This window comes from Nanorana parkeri, unplaced genomic scaffold, assembly GCF_000935625.1.
Source record: "Nanorana parkeri isolate BGI_ZX_2015 unplaced genomic scaffold, ASM93562v1 scaffold193, whole genome shotgun sequence".
NCBI lineage: Eukaryota > Metazoa > Chordata > Amphibia > Anura > Dicroglossidae > Nanorana > Nanorana parkeri.
Genome location: NW_017306461.1, coordinates 729316 through 751145, shown reverse-complemented (window position 1 = coordinate 751145; position 21830 = coordinate 729316). Strand labels below are relative to the sequence as shown.

General features: G+C 37.6%; 1 protein-coding gene across 2 annotated transcripts in view; it reads right to left on the bottom strand.

Moving 5' to 3' along the window:
* Positions 1-21830, bottom strand: part of GPC6 (glypican 6) — a 450840-nt gene that overhangs the window by 26697 nt on the left and 402313 nt on the right. The window contains exon 7 of one of the 2 annotated variants that reach the window (XM_018555360.1): positions 20352-20381. The exons of the other annotated variant lie outside the window; for it this stretch is intronic. Coding sequence (XP_018410862.1) covers positions 20352-20381 — 30 coding nt within the window. The remainder of the gene's footprint in view (positions 1-20351; positions 20382-21830) is intronic. 2 annotated transcript variants of the gene reach the window in all.

Here is a 21830-nt window from a genome sequence, read left to right as displayed (position 1 = left end):
GTAGTGGTGGGCTTTCTAATTACAAAAGCCATGCAGACACTGCAACCTGCCATGATAGTACCCTGTTTAAAATCTTTATTTGTATAATACGTTTTTTTTAAAGTCAAAATTTTTTCAAAAAGATTGGCTTATACATTTGTAAAGTAACTTGCATTAAAAAATTCTCAACTTGATTATACTTAATATTTAATGCTATAAAACAAATAAAATCTGTATATTTAATGCTTATTTTTCATAAAAATATAATCTGCTTTTCTAATTAGGTAAATTAGCACATCTCATGGAGTAATTCAAAGACAATTAGCATGCAGCAGTGCAAGTTATTGTATACAGAAGTTTACTTCTGATTATTTGCTTCAAACATTTGAAAAGCACAGTGGTCAGCCATTTATAGTTTGTAAAGACATTTACAGGATTGAATAAGTTTAATATTTATTTAGAGGCAACATTGAAAAGGCAACACATATTAAACATATACCTGGAAAATAAATCTTTATGGCACATGCAAGAAGCTACACGTGTGAGAAATGGTTTACAAACCCTTAGGCTTTATCTCAATTGTTTCCTAAATGGGATCCAGTCTTAAATTTCTAATTAATTGTAAGGTACATTGACATTCTTATGTAACAAACATATGCAAGTTACAAGTTTTAAATGATCAAAGCCATTGACAGAAGCTCTATATACTTTTCTAACATGGCGATATCTTGAAGCTAAAGTATTTGAATTAAGGTAGTCCAGAAAATTAGTCGGTTCTACTTAATCCAGGTAATGGTTTGAACTATCGTTCCCTCTAATAAAACACACATATGCTACCAAAGACATATGTTGATGTGCATAACCATATAGTCAAAAGTGTTTTAATAGATTGGAAAGGAATAATAAAGGTTTTGCTACCATCACAAGGCATGGGCATCTAAACAAACATCATTGCAAAGGTATGCCTGAAAAACCTCAAAAGTTGACAAACAATCCTAAGGAGACCGCTAAAGACCTATAAGTACCTCTTGTACTTTATAACATCTGTATCTATGAGCCTGCAAGAAAGCACTGAATAAAAATGGTGTCCATAGAATACTGTTATGGAGGAAAAAACTGTTCTCCCAAATACAAAAATTAATGGAAAGACCATGTAAATAGCCTCCAGCACGAATGGAACAATGTTCTGTAGACAAATAAGACAGAAGTTGTATTGGTAAATATACAGATAATTATGATTGGAGGAAAAAAATATTGTGTAGCTAAAATCTTATTCCAGCTGTTATGTGTGTTATTGAGCAAGTCATTCCACAAAATATACAGTATATTATTCATTAATAAGAACATAGATTAAGTTCAAATGATATTTCATTACATAGCTGACATCGAGAGAAAGAGGAGAAAGACCCAAAACAATAAACTATTATATGTGACCCATTTTGCTTCCCCCTGGTTACATAATAGAACAAAAACAGACCCATATATAATATATCACAATACAACTGTGCGTCTTCCATAGGATGTTTCATTATCACTCAGCCAAGCAGTGCAAATCTTTTCAAGTTTCCAAAAGCAATTATGACTAAGATATGTAAGTTTGTATAACATAAAAAGCTCAATGGATAGAAGCGATCTGATCTTTAACATATGCTACAAGTGGTTCAATTTAAACAAAAAACTCATATCTACCATAAAAGAAAAGAACAGTTTAAAAATTGCTTATATTTAGAAATCTGAGTTTTATCCATAGCTAGGAATGAATTGGTATGCTAATGAGTGTATGTTTAAGCTGGCTGAACATCTACATATCTACTCCAAATATTTGACATCATCAGAAGATATGAATATATGTACCACAAACTGTAAAAAAAAATTAGGACACATGTTAGGCTTAGTTGAAACATTTTCATATTTATTACATATACTGTATAAATAAAAACGGTAAAGTATGTTTACCAATCAGCCATAATGTTATGACCACACGCCTAATGCTGAAAAAAGCTCCTGTAAGTTGCAAGGCTGAGCATCCATGGCTCAGACTTGTTTTTCCAGAACATCCTACAGATGCTTAATTGGATTGAGATCTGTAGAATTTGGAGGCCAAGTCAACACCTTGTGTTCCTCAAGCCATTCTTAAACCATTTTTGCAGTGTGACAGGGCACATTACCCTGCTATAAGAGGCCACTGCCAACAGGGGGTACCATTTCTATGAAGGGGTGTACTTGGTCAGCAACAATGTTTAGGTAGGTGGTACATGTCAAAGTAACATCCAAATGAATAGCAGGACCCAAGGTTTCCCAGCAGAATATTGCCCAAAGCATCACACTGCTGGCATGCCTTCTTCCCATAGGGCACCTTGGTGCCATCTCTTCCCCAGGTAAGCGACACAAATGCACCCAGCTGTGCACATGATGTAATAGAAAATGTGATTCATCACACCAGGCCATCTTCTGATGCTCATGTGTCCATTGTAGGTGCTTTTGGTGGTGGACACAGGTCAGCATGGGCACACTGACTGGCCTGCGGCTACGCAGCCCCATACAAAATAAACTGTGGTGCACTGTGTGTTCAGACACCTTTCTATGAGAACCAGCATAATTTTTTAAGCAATTTGATCTACAGCAGCTTTTCTATTAGATCACACTACATGGGCCAGCCTTTGCTCCCCATGTGCATCAGTGAGCCTTGACCTCCCATGACCCTGTTACCAGTTTACTGGTTTTTCCTTCCTTGGACCACTTTTGGTAGTTCCTGACCACTGCAGATTGGGAACATCCAACAAGAGCTGCAGTTTTGAAGTTGCTCTGAACCAATCGACTATCCATCACAATTTGGCCCTTGTCAAAGTTGCTCAAATCCTTACGCTTGCCCAGTTTTTCTGCTTTCAGCACATCAGCTATAGGGACAAAATGTTCACCTGCTACCTAATATATCCCATCTGCTTCTAGGTGCCATTGTAACAACATAATCAATGTTATTCACTCAGTGGTCATAATGTTATGGCTGATTGATCGATCTATATATTTACATAAATGATACTTAGAAAAAATAGACAGCTTACAACTAAAAGTCACATGACCTATAGTTTTGATTCCATACTGAGGGAGATTTGGGCGGAGTATAAGGTGACCAATGATTAGGGAGAAGAAAACACTTCTTATTGTGGCCAATATAAATTGAGTGACAGCAGATGATGAGGATAATCTGTAGAAAATTAAGTTAACATTTGAAGCCAGGATAGCCACTTTAAGTTTGATAGCTGGGGTATAGCCTGGCCAGTCCTACACATAAAAGCTGGGTGAGACAAGTCACCCCTTGTCAAATTGCAATTGCAAAGTGTGCAGTGCTTGACAAGGTATTTTGAAACAAAATATTGTAGAATGTTTACAATTAGGAAATATATATTTGTTTGCCAAGAGAGTCACCACTGGATTCAGACGAATATTAAAGGTACTGATTTAAAGTGTATCTATAGCCAAAACTTTTTTCTAGTTTTGGATAGAGTAGGAAGGGGTTAAAATCCCAGTCAGTGGAAATTCCTGCCATCACAGGTTCCATTTAGGTCTAGTTTGACCAGAATTCCTAGTGTTTTAAAACTGATCCAGTGGAGACCTTCTTTAAAATTCTTTTAATTTTAGGTTTTTGTTATCTTTAAGTTGACTATTATCTTGATAGAATAGTTATTTTTGTAATAATAATCCATCAGTTTTCTAACCTGTCCAATTGTCTGTTCCCCCAACAACAAATGATAGTATATTTGAGAAATCAGACACATGAGATCATAGGTCAATCTGGCCAGCTGAAATAGCAAATTAAATAAGTATCATCCTATGCCTATGTTAACTGCAGATACATTTGAAAAACTCTAGAAGTATATTTCAATAAAATCAGAATGATTATAGCTGAGAGACCTACCCAAAATGAACAATCATGTTAAATATTCTTATTGATGTACCTGATGTATTGTATTGATGTAATTGATATTATTCCTCTTGGTGACAAGCGTGGACAATGAAACAGAATAAGTTATAAACTGACACAAAATGTTTTCACTGGATTCTTTAGTTCTAAGAAATTATTTTTGTTCCATAGAGATTATCCAGGAGCGTACAAAACTGTGTGTAATATGTACAAAGTAACCATGCACTTTGCATCAAAGTTCTCTTTGTGAAAAGAGTCCATGCATTGAAAGAGATTGGGAAACATTTTTAGCATCTATAAAAAAACAGCAAAATATAGAGGTAAAGACGAGTTCATATCTAGCAGCAAATACTTCACAGAAAGACACTTCTGTGTTCTCAGCTGAAATATCTAGCTTTCTGCTGAGGTCGAATGACATTCAATTGACACCTTTTAACTTTTTCACTATGTTCAGAATCCTGATATTTTAAGATTTTCGTGAAACCTAAAACAGCAAAGTTTATAGAAGGGATTCAGGACAAGGTGTTACTTTTTCAGAATTAAGACTTTATTTTACTATATTTTAATACATATTCCAGGCAGGATTCAGAGACTCTCAGAATGTCATGAAAATACATTTCTGGTATCATTGTTTCCCAATAGAGAGGGACAGGTGAAACATATGATCTGAGTTTATAATTGCTCCTCATCCTTCACAGTCAGTCGAGGTCTCCCTGCTGAATCAATGTCCTTTCCCGTGTGCCCCAAACGCCTTCCATGTTTAGCCTCACAGTCTGATCTTTACATTCTAGCTAATGACAACTTTTCTTGCTTACGTTATTGTATCATGCCCTCCTTTGCACTTTTCTTTGCAGCTGCATTATAACCAGCAATGAATCTACAGTTTATGCCAAATTTCACAGCTGAGTTAGACAGTGGTCACAGAAATGTCACTGAAAAGTCAATTTGAACAACAAATATGAAGGTCACAGATCTAGATGAACTAGTGCGGCCTTGTCCCTGTCTTTCAAAACCCTTTTCTAAGTAATCAGAGATTGACAGGGGAATAAAGTGCAAGATATTGAATTAAAATGCTCATTGCCTATTGAATGTTCCAGACAGGCTTAAAAAAAGAATTCAGCCTATCGTTCACTACAATGCAGTGGAAATAATATAACTGAATGCTACTTAACAGGGTTCCATTTTTTTAAAATTAAATAGTATTCTATTCTGTTTAAGGTATTTTCCTGTTTTAAAATGGCAATATATTGTTGCTACCTTTTTTTTGCAATAAAAAAACAACTTTTTTTGAGTTTAAAAGAAGCACACCAAGATGGGAGCATTGATAAACTACTTGTATTTTCTACTTTACAAAAAAAAAACTTCTATGGTAAAATAATTCCATACTTATTTGTATGGAATTATTTTGCCATAAATGATTTTTTTTTAATTGCAGTAGTTTACACAATTTGTTAACAAAATGCTCTTTGTCAATTTTGGAACTACAAACTTGATGTTTTTCAGAATGTTTCTGTTTGTGCCCATACTTTAGATAACAGCCCGCTGTACTACAGGAAGAAATCTCTAGGCTTTAAGAAAAGGTTCTTTAAAGAAGACACCAGTGATTGTTATCATGCATTAAAAGAGCTATTCTTTACATTAGAGTGCTGGTCTTTATTCTGCCTATTTTGTCTGCAGAGCTGCCGCTGACCATGCACCCTAAATTGGCAAAGGTGAGTGGCATGTGTCACCTGCCAGACATATGGCTAGTATTGACATAGTAAGAGGAACACAAGCATGCAGGCATTGGTATATTAACAATGGCTCATATTATTATTAATATTATGATTATACAGGATTTATATAGCGCCAACAGTTTGCGCAGCACTTTACAATATAAGGAAGACATTACAATCACAATACAATTCAAGACAAGATGGTAAGGAGGGCCCTGCCCATGAGGGATTACATATCTGTTAACCTGTGTTTGAGGAGGAACACATTATGGATATGTTTGGTTTACATACCGCATATCTAACAAGAATACCTGCATTTGTTTCTGTTTAGCAAAATGGAGTAATAATCCAAACCAGAGCATAAAAAAATATTTTTTTCAGGGTTCAGCAACAGTTTTCAGGCTGTTCAGCAACCCTTGAAAATCAGTCTAGTGTTTACAGATTTTTGTGTCTTGGAGAACTTTCCCACTATTTTAATCCTGGTACAGTAGCAACTTTTGTTCCAGTAATTGTCCTGAACAGAAAAGCAATATGACTTTATGATAACTTATTTTTAAAGAATAAATAGGTAAGTAGATAAACAAATAGACACATGTAGAAAGCTATCCACATTTTATATTATCTCTATTAAAATGTGCTAGCTTAACTTGCATTATATTTTAAACAAAGAAAAAGTGCATCACCAAGCTACAAATATAGTTCTACCAGATTGCTTGCCTGACACATAAATTGCATTTTGTCCAAAATGTAGCTTGACATTAGTACATGCGGACATTTATGTGTGTGCCAGTTTGAGCTAAAAAAAGAGTAGATGGCTTAATCTCATTTCCCACAGGTAACAGCCTATGAAGTATAAATGTATTTATTTTGTTTAAGAACGACTCATCTTCCTGATGCACACAGTGTTACGGCTTAGTGACATTTTAGATTTAGAAACTAAAAAAAAAAATGTCCTTGAGCAACATAAAATAAACCAAGCATATTGCTTTGTTGAGATTTTTATTCCAATCTAAAACATTACCATCGCAAAACAGTTTTGTTATATCATAAACTTTACTTGCTCCAAAGTAAGTTTTATACCTGAGAAAAAATATATTGCCTGTGTGCTAAAACAAACTGTAAGTTCCTCATGTTGATGATCTTCATCTAAACCAGGTCAAATTAATAGAGTTGGGGTTAAAATCATGGCTGACCTAAACCCTAAGCACATGCCTAATTTTTTTCCAAGAGTCCAATCTATTATTGATGAAGTCCTATCTCAAATTATCACCATATATTAATGTAAAGATCCTCTAGTCTGCAGTTAGTGTACATTGATCACCACCAGCTAATAAATTACACATCTATTACTAAAGTAGTGTTATCATTCCATCATTTTACATTATCAGGATCTTTACATAAATATCTGGTGATAGATTGAAATAGGGCTGTACCAGTAACTGATTGGACTGTAGAATTATAAATTGTAGTGAATGCATATATTCTTCAATACACAAAGATCCGTGACAAACATTGATGAGGAGTATAGTCTGATACTCTATGCAATAATGCCATTAGATTTAACTGTTTAATTAAACAATGAAGGATTAATACTCAGCTTTGGGATCATGACACAACTAAAATTGGCTTTTTTACCTCTTTGACACGGATATGTAAAAAGGATATGTACGTTTCAGTAATTTCTGACTGGATACAAACGATTTAATTCATACTAATTGTTATGAAGCCTGAGCTTTGATATTAGGCCTTACTATTCCTTAATTAAGAACACCATGTATTAACCCAGTGGGGTATTGTGACATTTTCGGAGTGATTCCATTGGGACAGAATTAACAAATAATCTCTTTGGACATGTGGATATTGTTTGGAACTTTATTTAGCAATATAACAGCAAATTACTGCATCACATTATGTTCTTTATATTCTATGCAAGGACTATAGGCCTTGATGTCATTTATATTCATCTAATAATTACAGCTGGATACAAGTAATAACCTATGTAGTTACATGATTACCATGGAAACCATACTATAAATAATCTGTGGAACTTCCCTTCTAGACAAATATATAACAACGACCTGTTGATTTATTTTTCCATTATGCCATGGATAAACATTCCAAGGATAACAATGCTTCTAACTGAACAATACGTTATTACTAATACTCAGTTTCAGTTTTTTTATTAAGAAATACCAAGCTATACCAAGTCAACAAAGGGGAACCATTATTCCCTTTGAAGGATGTGACATCATTCAGGTGTTCTGATATTCAGATTCAGTGAACTCAGGTGAATTCAATCTCTAATCCAAAAGAACTACTGGATTGACATTACTTAGAGCTGGTGACATATTATTCTTTTAGAGGGGTTCACTGGTAAATGTATAGGTGACCCTTCATAAGGATGTTGAGATGGCATTATTGCAACAGGGTGGCATAATTACAGTACGTTAACAACACAAACAAGAATATAGATATTCACAGTTAAAAGTATGATTACATTGTACCACCACGTAGTATGCACAGAGGTTGTGTAGATGGCTGCCTTCCTTTTGTGATTGCTATGCATTGATACAACTATATGGATGCAAATTCAGAATTTATACATAATAATTGTGTGATGGACATTTGTTGTTATGCAGTTTTATTGTTTATTTCTAGCATACATTTATGGGTTCTCTATTGGGTACAACAATGACACTTGGGGTGTGTTTTTCTGTGTGTCCATTTTTTCATAGACCCACCATAGAAATTTTGTCATCAATCCATATGTATGGTTTATTGGGGACATTGGGGCAGGCATCAAAGTTTTCCCAATTCAACGCAAAATAAAAGGTTCACTTCATATATACCTTTTAGAGATTTATGAAATGATCTTATGTTCATATTACTGTGCTACATGGCATACATTAATCAGGGGAAAATGTAGCTATGAGCAAACCCCTGAGTAACTTTTGTTCAGCTAATTAGTTCAAGAGACTCTTCAATCATCCAAAATCCAATTAATTTAGAACATGTTTAAATTTCTACTTGTGATCACGAATTCACTCTGGCCAAGAAAGAAAACTACATTTATTCAGTCACCTACAGCTGATTTTAATATTATTATAATTGTTTTTACTACCTGTAATTGATTGGGTGGCATCTTTCCTTTTGACTATTGACACAATCTTCTGTAATGTTATTTTGTGTTCTATTTACAGTTTACTTAGAAATGATTGTTGACATGATTTTCATATTTTACAAGTTAATTGGATTATGTATTCCAGGGATATATTTACATAGACATTTCTAGCCTTTACCAAGTACATTTTCTGGACATATATTCCCTAGTCAATAAAGGCTGTGAAGGTATCAAAAACAGGACAAGGCATAAGAGTTTTGATTTAGAAAGTTTGCAACTGACGCTAGAATGTCATTCTCCATGATACTCCAACAGCTTTCAATGCAAACCTAAAATACCATATCATCCATAGTCATCCATACAGATTTTAATATGATAGGAGTCATCCATACAGATTTTAATATGATAGGAGCGCTCAAACACAAACACTGTACTGTTCTCCTTCCTATAGGAAACACAACATGCAAAAATAATAAACATCTGTACCATATTTATAGATACATGCTTATATGGCAATCAAACATATACCTTTAAATTAAATTAATTTACAAATATATCCAAAAAAAATAAAAATGTAAGATTAATGTCCTGTTTTTATTATGCAACCATATTTAACAGTTTTGAAAAAACGCCGTTTCAGTTAACTTACTAATTTTAGTGGTGTCCTACATAACCAAGTCAGTACACTTTTCAAAGAACAATAATTGCTTTGTCTTTATTTGTTGGCTGTGACATAGACTTTATACATATAAAACTTATAGCCTCACCATGGTTGTAACTACCTGTACTGAAGCAAAAGCTCTAGCACAGATTTATACTCCCCATGCAAATGCTTTAAAAGGAACCTGAAACCAATTATAAAGTGTTCTGTGGTTGTGATGTTTCCTTTTAAAAGAAGACAGTAAGACTAAAAACAAACCTTTGAGCAACAAAAATCACTTATCTCCAGCATGAGTAAAATGCACGGTGTGTAAATGTTAGATAACACACAATTAAAGTTCTTTTACTAGTTAATGTTTTACTTCCTGCTTTTAGCATTAGTATACGTTGTTTAATAGCCTGTAACAAAATGGGCTACCTGGGAGGATGAAGTGGGTGAATAATTGAGGTATAGGGTGTCGGATTGGTAGCATTATAGGTTTGTGTGTTTTTTTTGTTTGAGCCTTTTCTGGAGCAATTGAACAAATGGTTTCAGTGTTTTAATGTGCTACATAAAATCAAAGTATTACTATGACCTAAGCAGCAGAGGAAATAACTATGTGTTGTCAATTGATATGTGATGTCATCATATTTATTGTAAGTCTGTAGTGAAAATAAATATGTTATTACATTTAAGTATGGTGAACAACCAGTGTTACACAAGAAGCAGCATACACAACTGGAAATACAGCATTTTACACTATTATTAAATGAGGATATTGTAATATGCAGTGAATTCAAATAGTCCCCCAATCTCTAGGTGAAATGTTCTCAGTATATCCTTGACTTGGTGCATATATAAATCCATCAAATTGACTGATCCAGGACTCAACCTGCCCTTAGGTTAATGACTGTTCATTAGCTGCTGTATTTTTACACACAAGGGATGGTGAGTCGCAGCCAGTAAGGAAGACAACAGTGGAACACCCACCCATGGAAAATGCTAAAACAACATTTTCCTAAGGAACCACTTATGTAGTGTTATCAGGTCTTTGTCAGTTAAAATAATTATTGTACCCTGTTATGAAGCAAAACACATGTATGAATAGACTCAGATAAAAGCAACCATTTTAGATGGAAGCCCCTGTTCTACTGCCCTCTAAAAAGCAATCCACAGTGGATCACTTTTCAGAGAAGTGGTAAACATCACTGCCTGGGTGATCGAGGCCTTAGCTCCCGTTAACACCTCGGCATTTTGTCACTCAAATTTAAGCATGACGAAACGCTCAATACAAGTGATCCCATCCATTTCTATGGCCCCTGTTCACATCTGAGCATTTTGTAGCAGGCAGAAAAACACCTGTCACTGGAGAAAGTACATACTTTTTGGCAGATAACAGTGCTTTTTGGTCTCATAGACTTCAATGGGAAATGCCTAGAAATGCACTTTTCAAGCATTTATGCACGTTTTGTTGTGCTTTTGTCACACAATGTTTCACATTGAAGTATAGGGCACCAAAAAGCACTGTAACAGGGGCCATAGAAATTACTGGGATTCCCTGTCTTGAGCGTTTTGTCACGCTAAAAACAACCAAAAGGGATTCCTTCATAGGGAGCATTTTAATGCTTACTGACTATCCTTTCCTATGGCCGTTGTTATGTAGTTATGTTGTTATGTGCTGTGTGTTTAGAAAAATAGTGAATACAGAGGCTTGAATAAATTCCCATAAAGTTGGAATTTTACTCTGCACTGCCTCTAGGATGTGCAAAAAAAGTTGACCAAGTGACCAAGATCTTTCTGGTAATTACAGGGAATGTATAATGGTTTTGTTTATATTTCTATCTTCATTTATATTTTTCTGGACTAAAAGCAAAAATTTTATAAAATATTTTACTTTTATAAGTAAGTTTAGTTAGGTGAATATGTAATAATGGTTATGACTTTTTTTGTTCTCGTTTGCACACAGTAGGTGGTGCACTTGGCAACTTTGCATTTGTTTTCCATCCTTATCTGCTTAAAAAGAAGTCTGTTGCTTACAGAGCTCAGTAGTCCAAGCTGAACATTACATACACAGTAGAGAGGAATTAAAAAAACCTGTCAGTTTTTAAATTTGTATTAAAAATAATTTTTTTTTACAAATTTGTGTTTTACAAAACGCAAATTATGGGTTATCATTAGAACAAGAATAGATGGGAAATCTGCCAATCACGACACTTGTTCTGGTGGCCCTGCTGACCATCTGAGATTTCCCTCACTTCGGAAGGATTTCCTCTCATGAAATGGCCACTATCGGGAACACAGAAATCTGTAAAAATCAGCTCCTATATTTAGCTCATCCTCCCTCCAGCCTTGTGAGACCAGCTGAATACATAGTTACATAGTTACATAGTATTTGAGGTTGAATAAAGACTAGAGGTGCACCGAAATGGAAATTTTAAAACAGAAACGAAATCGAAATTAAAAAAAATCCCAGGCCGAAACCGATACCGAAAATGTTTTTTATTTTTTACATTTTTTTCAATATTTTATAAACTTTTTAATTATTTTATATTTTTGAGCGGTGTGGGAGGAGAGACGGGGAGAAAAGAAACCAGGGATGCGCCGATGTATCGGCCGAAACATGGCTCTTTCGGCATTATGCCAAAAGTGCAATTTTCGGCCGATATGTTTCAGCGCCGATATATCGGTGCATCCCTAATGAAGATATAAGTCCATCAAGTCCAACCTATTGTGTGTGTGTGTGTATGTATAGGTCCCTGTGTCATCACATTCTTAAGAGTACCTGTACCCCTGTACATTATGGGAACTCAGGAAATCGTCCAAAAGCTTCTTGAATGACTCCACACTCTGTGCTGAAATCACTGCCTGTGGCAGAGAGTTCCAGACCCTAACCGCTCTAACTGAGAAGAACCCCTTCCGTCCCTTGTGTTGGAATTTTGTTTCCACCAATTTTAGCTCATGGCCTCTAGTATTTGTAATGGAGTTAAAGTAGAACTATGACATGAGTGATTTCCACTCACCTCATAGTTCTAAGCCGACCTGTGACAATGAGACTGTCACAGGTCGGCTCAGTAGATCGGGAGGTGAGGGAACACATACCTGGTTCCCTCACCTCTCGATCCTGTCACGGCTCTCTGCCGTGACAGGGGGAGGGGCTGGATTCCCCTCTCCCCGCTCCGATCTGCCAGCGCTGACTGGCGGAATGGACGGGGGAGGGGGCGGGTACAGCTGGCTCTGCCTCTAGATAGGCAGAGCCAGCTGTCACTCACGCAGCTGGGCGGATCCCGTCATCTACGTCGGGATCCGCTCCAGGTGCGGCGTCTCAGTATACCGCGAGCTGTAGCTCGCGGTATACTGAGCTTAGGGTAACGGGAGGACGCTAGTTTGTGTCCTCCCGTTACCCCAAGGAGAACTATGGGGAAAAACACTGACCCCATAGTTCTCCTTTAAGCGTAAATAGTTTGTTGGTAATGTTGCTTTGACCGTTGAACATCTTGTATATGAAAATCATATCCCCCTTACATAATCTCCTTACTTCCAGCGTGAACATATTTAAATTTAGTAGCCGTGTCTCATAGTTCTGGTGCTCCATTGCCTTAATGAGCTTGGTTGCCCTCCGCTGGACTGTTTCCAGCTCCAGGACATCCTTTCTGTGTACTGGTGCCCAAAACTGGAGCCCATACTCCAGGTGAGGCCGAACCAATGAAGTGTACAGTGGCAAAATTATAGACTTATCCCTGCAAAACATTCCCTTTTTGATACAGGACAGGACTCTACTAGCTTTGCTTAAAGCAGCCTGACACTGTAAGCTATTATTTAGTCTATGGTCTACTATGATCCCCCAGGTCTTTCTCCATTTCTGACTTCCCTAGCGGCATACCCATAATTGTATAACCCATTTTTTTTATTTTTAGGCCCAAAGTGCATAATTTTGCATTCATCGACATTAAACCTCATCTGCCATATAGTTGCCCACTCCCTTATTTTTTTCAGGTCCTCCTGCAATGTTATACCATCTTGGTCCATTTCAATTACCCTCCCGATTTTCATATCGTCAGCAAACATTACTGTTTACACCCTCCCCGATGTCATTAATAAACAGGTTGAATAGCATGGGGTCCAGCACAGAACACTGAGGCACACCGCTCATGACACTAGCCCAGTCTGAAAGGGCGCCATTTATTGATAGTCTCTGTACCCGTTCCTTTAGCCAGTTCTCTATCCATGTACACACCCTTCCATCTATGCCCATAGCCCTCAGCTTGTATAGTAAGCGTTTGTGTGGTACCGTATCAAAAGCCTTTGAGAAATCCAGATATACCACATCCACAGACCTCCCTCCATCCAGATCTCTACTTACCCCCTTGTAGAAAGTTAGCAGGTTAGTTTGACAGGAACGGTCTTTCCTAAACCCATGCTGATTATCACTAACTATGCCATTACCCTGAACAAATTCTACTAAGAGGTCCTTAATCATTCCCTTCCCTTACAAACTGCCGATGTAAGACTAACTGGTCTGTAGTTCCCAGGTTGGCATCTTGCCCCCTTTCTGAATGTTGGAACTTCCGTAGCCCTCCGCCAGTCACTTAGTACTATACCCGAATACAGAAGCAGCAGAGGGAGCCATAGGTTATTATCAGCTTATGAGCAGTTTGAGGATGTTTAAGATTACCTTAGTGACTCCTTAACCCTTGTCTAAGGCTACCTATAGACATAGCAGTCTTAAGAAAAACAGTTTTGAGGCAATTATTTGTCCCAGAAAAATCTTGATCATTTTTATCAATGCAATCTTTGCAAACGACTGATGGCACCATGAAAATAATAATTGAACTGGCATCTTTTAATTTTTTTGCTATTATCATACAGGATACCCATAGCAAGCTCTCTGTGTGATATCAGACATTTGCAGCGATACTCACCAGTGGTTTTTGTTACACCCCAGTACTAACCGTTTAAATGCTTCCTTTACAAAAGTGGCCTATGACTTTCCCCCTTAAGCCTCCTTTACACTGGTGGTTAATGATGGATTACACTTCTAAATGTAGCCAATATTGGCAATAATAGTCACTCCCCTACCTAAGTCTCATGCTGTGTACCTATATAGTAAAACTAACATAGTCCCGGTTAAGAGCTGCTGTGTGTGTTGCACTTATGGTTGTACACATCTTCTGCTTTCCATTGCCCAGAACTAAGCTGGCTTAAGCAGATTGATGAATGTATGCAATGTAGTAGGCAGTTCTTTAAGCCAGCATTAAAGGGCTCTTTACCAGTGTGTTGGGGGTGGACAAGGACAGATGAAAGTGGAGTTTTCTATTGTCTTTGTTGACCCTCACCTCCTCCTAATTATAATCACTTCGGCAGGATTAAATAACCAGTGATATAGGGGGATTAAAAAATAACTATGGCCCAACCTTAGCATATAGTGGGCTATTGTCCGCTATATACTGACAGTGCAAAGCCATGCTGCGGCCGGGAAAGATCCCAACAATATTGGGATCCACTCCACCATCTGATTGACAGATGGCTCTGCCTCTCTAGAGCCAGAGCCAGCAGTGTCCACCAAATCCCCTGTCTTTTCCTCCAGTCAGCGCTGGAGGAACAGAGAGCGGAGGGGGGAATCCTCCCTGCAGTCACCACTCTCTGCAGGGAGAAGATCGGTGAACTGAGCTATCGGCGGTATGTGATCGCTCAGTTCTTGATCTATAGAGCCAACGCAGCTGATGTGTCACATGTTGGTTCTAATTATGGGGATGAGTGTATTTCACTCTCCACATAATTCTCCTTTAACCACTTGCTGTCCAAAGTGGTTTAAGGAGAATATTTGCATACACAATTTTTGGCTCTATAGATCTATAGACCCCCCCAACAATTGTATATTTTCTGAAAGCAGAGGATCTGTAAAATAAAAAATACTGTTGCAATTTTTTATGTTGCATGGGATTTGCGCAAATGTTTATTAAACCAGTATTTTTAGGCTAATATACACAAAAATTAAATTTAGTGCACAGAACAGAATATAATACCTAACTGTTTAGTAAAATATAAAAGATGGGGTCGGGTATATATATACCAATCATGTTAAGCCTTAAAATTGTGTTCACCTGTGAAACCACAAAAAAACTACAATACCCAAAATGTCCCATATTTAAAATCTATCACTGCTCATCAGTTTTGCTCTCCGACGTTCGAGGGAATATGTAACATGTGCGTTTTGTTTTTGCACGTGGATGCACCCAACGTCTTTGTGCCTGTATGTGCATGTACGTGGGGATGGTGGACTTTACACACAAATTTTTTTTTTTAATATGTGACTTTAATTTTCTTCTTTTTTTTACACTGAACTTTACTACTATCACATAGGGGACTAACAAGCCCCCTATGTAATAGCAAGTCTGATGTGACAGGTCCTCTTTATGGAGACATCAGGGGTCTGTCAGACCCCTAATGTTACCTAGAGAATCTAAAAAAGCTGATGAAGCAGCAATCTCCTTCACCAGCTTCTTCTCCTGGCTGCAGAAGCCGGAGAATGTAAACAGTGACACCGGAAGTGATGTAATACAAATCACTTCCGGGTCCAGTGATCAGAGGAGAGATCAGCGGCTAGGAGCTTGCTGATGTCCCTCTGATCAGTGAGGGGACACCCACTGTGCTGGTCCCGGGCCGGCACGAGGCTGGTATAACTGCTTCAGGAGAGGACGTTTTTTGATGGTGGGCGGACCTGAAGCAGTTAATAATGCTGTGAAAAGAGGCTAGTTCATCTGAAGTATAAAATACTCTATGTTAATATTTGAGACCATCAGGGCTGGATTTAAAGTAAAACTCCATGCGTAATTATTCTTCGCTTTTGCAGTGGAGCTATCCCCGCACTCCAAGGTTTAAGTGCTCGTTTTAGTCTAGGGCCAAAATAACAAAGATACATTCTCCTGAACCTGGGAGCTGACTGGCTACTACTCCAATACCTGCCTCCCATCTCCTCCTCCAGCAATGGAATGCCCTTCAGCATCTTCATGTCCTATGCACAGTATAGGACGCTATTATTCACAGAACCTTAGACCGCTAGAGCGGAGAGGCTGATCTAAGAGCTAGTCAGCTCCAAGTTTCAGGTGAGTATAGCTTTTTTATTTTCGTCCCTCAATGAAAATGAGCACTTAACTCTTGCAATATGGGGGTAGCCCCACTGCAAGAATTCAGAATAATTACGTTCTTTTTTAAGGGATCCCATCGTTTCAGATAGGGCCTCAAAAGGTATCACATTACACAGTGCTCAAATGTAAAACAAAAAACACAGGGGTTGGATGGTGTAGAAACCGACATGGAAAATGATTACTATTTTCTGCAAAAATTGACAAATAATGATTAAAGGAGCTATTAACTTTAGCACTAGTTCACACCATAAACAGTGCGTTCTGGCCCAATTTGGTGTCGGAATGCACTGGATCACATCCCGGCTGCCTGCCTCCATTCAGGGGCGTGGTGCTGCATTGAAGTCAATGGCACCGCAGCCACTACCCCCGGCTGCAGTGCGATCGCGCGCACCCGAATGCGTGGCACATCAATGCCTGCATTCTGGTCCGGTGCAGTCAGAAAAAATATTGCATGCAGCATTTTTTCTGATTGCAACGGACCAGAATGCAGGCATTGATGTGCCACGTGTTCACGTGCGGGCAATCACACTGTGGCCGGGTAGCGTGGCCGGGATGTGATCCAGTGCGTTCCGGCACCAAATCGGGACGGAAAGCACTGTTTGTGGTGGGAACTAGTCCTTAAAATTAAAACAAAAAATAACCTTTGAAGCCTAATACCATTGCCTGTGTGTATTATTTGTGCAGCCAGCTCTTGATTGTGCCATTGTCAGTCTTGTAAAATTCATGCTAAGTATCAGAGTTTGGACTCAATCTCTTTGACAAATCAAAAGTTTTATTCCTGAAAGTCTCAGCTCCGTCACACATTCTTGTGGATCACAAATTCTTGAAATCTGCCTGCCATTCTGTGCACTGTCTGCACACATTCCCTAGCCAGCAGCAGTTCTTGTGATATGACACTGCCATAGTAATTGTTCCCTAGTGGAGATAAAATCATATTCTTGCATATATTATTTTTATAATCAAGAGCATGCCATTAATCAGAAAACACTGAATTGGTACCGTGCATGGGGAGGTGCCTGATGATGGCTCGTCATAGAAGAAGACATTAGAAGCTTTCACGCAAGAAACAAAATGCAGAGGCCTCAAGATCTCAAGTAGCAGTAGACGTGCAAGGCACCGCTGTAGGGGTTCAAATATTGATACACTTCTTTCTTACATAATAGTACATGGTTCATAATGCTGAAGTCACCATTGGAATTAAAGCCCAACTAACTCTTTTAGGTAAAGTATGTGGAGTTACTGCAAGTGTGCAGAGAAAAGTGTAATTTTAAATGTCTTACTTATTGAAGTTGTCTAAGACTTTCGCTACCAAAACCCTTTTTACACACATATTAAAATGCACATTTAGGCCTGAAGATAATTTAACAACCTCCAGGAAGATATATTTTCTGAAAGCAGGGACACTGTAGAATAAAATTGCGGCAGTTGCAATTTTTTATGTCACACAATATTAGTGCAACTGTTTATCAAACCCAACATTTCAGTAAAAAATACCTTTAAATTAATTTGAGTGCACATAAATACAATAAAATACCTCATTTTAAAATGTCAAATATAAAAAATGAGGATGCACTGAGTAAACAGATACCAAACATGTCAAGCTTCAAAATTGCGTGCTTCTGTGAAATGACGAAAAACTATGGTATCCAAAATTGTCCATAGGTGACACTTTAAAAGCTTTACAGGTCATCAGTTTAGAGTTAACAGAGAATGATGGTCCTAGAACTATTGTTCTCTCTCTGTCGTGCGTGGCAATACCCAACATGTGTGGCACAATCATCGTTTTCTTATGTAGGTACCCCTAACGTATTTGTATGTATGTGCACGTGGAGGCAGGGGGTATTAAAATGTATTATTATTTTTAATTATTTCATTTAACATTATTATTTAAAACTTTTTTATAATGGTTTGTTCAGGCTTTGTAAAGGTCCAATTACACTGTTACAATGTGTTAAACGTATGTACCCAGCTTCACCATACTAAAAATACTGCCTGTTCCCATCTCTTTACTGCACTGCACTGCAGTGAGTTTTTCAGAATACATGGCAATGCATTACAAAGCATAGGAAAAATAAATCTGCGCTCCTGGATATGGCTAAATTGTACTTGCATTACAAAGCATGTTGGATGCCTTTTGATGCATTGGCAGCATGTATAAACAAGACTTGGTCATGAGCTGTTAATTCTATCCCCCAAAAATCGTAAATTTTAATTAGAAATTCATACCAACACGGGTCAATAATGCTTGTTCACACACAAACAAAAAGACACATTGGGGGTGATTTACTAACCTAAACACACGCACGCACCAGGTGCGTGTGATTTTCACACAGCAAAACGTATTTATCAACCAAAAAGTCTCTAAAAGCATATTTCCACTAATGCCATATATGGAGAAATCATGCACATGATGCATATATAATGCTGCTTCACAGTTTAGACAAAAATGGTTAGCTCATGCATTTACATTCCTGCATTCATCAATGCAAGCAACACAACATAGAGCTAATTTACACAACATCACCTTGCAATTCATGCATGGCTTTGCACAACACACCTGCTGGGTGTGTACACACTACAAAGGTGTTTAGATTCCACCCATAGATCATGCTGGGAGGGAACACACTACAGAGGTGTATACATGTTCGTGGTGTGTTTATAAGGTTAGTAAATCAACCCCATTAACTCATAAGTCACTTACCTAACGCTACAAAAAACCCCCATCACTATGCACATGCATTGATCTATGTGGGTCTTTAGGACCTATTAACATTTCTGTGTTGTGGCAACACGCAGTTGAAGGCACATGGTCCCACAAGTTACTACAATGCACCTGCTCTATGCGTGCTGCATTGCCGTGCCATTCATTGTGAATTGAACTCAAGCACTGTACAGTAGACTGCAAAGCACATCTACCACACCACATCACACATACCATGTACTATGGTGTGCTGCACTTCCAAAAAAGGATTATGTGTATGTTTTGACTTGTTTACAATAAATGCATGTTAACAGATCACTAAAGTGTGAATGGGCCATGAATGTTTCTGCTTGGAGTAGATTTATTACAGGAAACTAGAGGTACTACAGGCTGTGTTGGTAAAGATAACTGAGGAGTCTTCTGTCTGGATGAGACAAGAATACTAGCTGGGTTGTTATGTTCTAAAACTAATGTTATTCTGAGTCATTTAGTTGGGTTGGTTTGTATGTGGGTCATTTTGTCAAGTCAAAGCTAATAATATCACCAGGAAATTCAAGAGGTGACACATTTTTTTTTAAAGGAGTGTTTTCATGAAATGCTCTTTAAATGTCAGCTCTCTCGCTATCAAGGTTTATATTTCCGAGTAATTGTTCCAGGGCAACCTATGGAGTCATACAGCATGAGTATTCCATACGTGACTGGTTTTATATTTCTACAAATATTGTGCTGACAGCATCCATGTATCAACTCAACACTTCCAGCGCATGGAAATAAAACCTGCTTAATGGAAATGCAAATGTGGCAATACGTTCTCCTCTCACTTTATTTACCAGTCAATTTCAAGCAAACATCTGGAGCAACTGATCTTAAATCTCATCATTAGGAACAAAGTAGCCATGTTTCCAATAAATAAGACATTTATAGAGGGATGAGCTGGATGTGAGTTAGTAGCAGATGCTTATGCACTCATTAAAATCAGATGATTGTTTCCTGCACTTTACATTACTGTCTGTTCTAAGGCACGGCAACGTTACTGGAAATGAGAGATAAAAAGGAAACAACAGAAAAAACCCCCCCCCCCCAATTATAAAATGAAAATGACAACAGGTAAAGAAATGTAGATCTTACACGATACTGCATCATCCTCCACACGCTCCTCTGCAAAGCCATGGGTTGCATGGAAAGAGGAAAGGGAACAATTATTATCACACATTTCTCTTATAAAGTAGCTAAGCAGATAACATGTAGAAAAGCTTACCACTTGCCATTCAACTAATACAGTTCTTACAATTCCAATTTCTTACAGTTACAATTCTTACTATTATTATGTGTTTATGTTGGATACCAATAACAGAAACAAAATAGCAAATATATTATACCAATGTTAACAATCCATGTAATTTACAAATATCAGTAGTATCATATTAAATCCTAATTCCATTCCATTTTGTTTAGTTTTGGATAGAGTTTGAAGGAATGAACATTTCTCTCATTTTTTTTTCTATCTGTGAATCCATTGAGACGATGTACCCTAATTATCTGTCCCTGTGACACCCATACAACAAAGCAGTTGCACAACAAAGCGCATTCAGTCATTACTGGGACAGTAAGGCACATACAGCAATTAAACTATTGTTAGACCTTCTAACCCCCCTTCCTTTCTAAAAATGTATTTTCCCTTTTGTCTGCATGTGCATCGCAGTGATTTCCAATCATTTCCTGTCCTGACATAAAAACAAACATTAATTTTAAGCATGTATTTAACTGTTATACATTTTTGAGATTATACTTTAAGATGCTTTGCCAAAAACACATGTTGTAATATGTAATACGGTTTAGCACTTCCACCTTGCAGCACTGGGGTCCATGGATTGAATCCCGGCCAGGGCACTTTCTGCATGGAGTTTGTATGTTCTCCTTGTGCTTGTGTGGTTTACCTTCTACACTCCAAAGACAAGGTAGGTTAATTGGCTCTGTCTAAAGTTCTTCCTAGTATGTATGCATTCCTTTATAAAAGCAGTTGAATATGGCATTAGTGGTAGCAGTAGGGATGGTGAGAGAGTCTTGAGGCAAGATCTTATGTCAAGGCAAAATAGGAGCCTTGGACTGTAAACTCCTTTAGGGCAGAGGCTGATGTGTGTATACAGTAAGTAAAGCTCTGCAAAAATTGTCAGTGCTATATAAATGCCTGTAATAAATACATGAATATCATGTGGACGTTAAGGAGCAAAGACAATAGGTGATAAGGTTGCCTTTATTGTCCTGTTTTTTTAGCAACAGAATTCCTGGATAATGATTTGTCAGTCTTTCTAAAGATAAAGGACATGAATGTCATAGAAAAAAACTATCAGTGGCTCCAGCCATTCTTTGACTCCTATCAAGCTGATCCTTTGGCTTCCCTATGAATGAAAGAAACTATGCTAGAACAAAAATGCAGCTTTGCAGTTCATAGCCCACCAGCTGTAGTGACTTCACATAAACTAAGGCTGAAGGATCAGCTTGACTGTCCTAGAACTATTCTTTCTGCTCCGATAAAGTCATGTCTCATCACAGATTCCCTTTAATTCAAATCACCAAAATATGAATGTTGGTGTCTATAGGTTACTC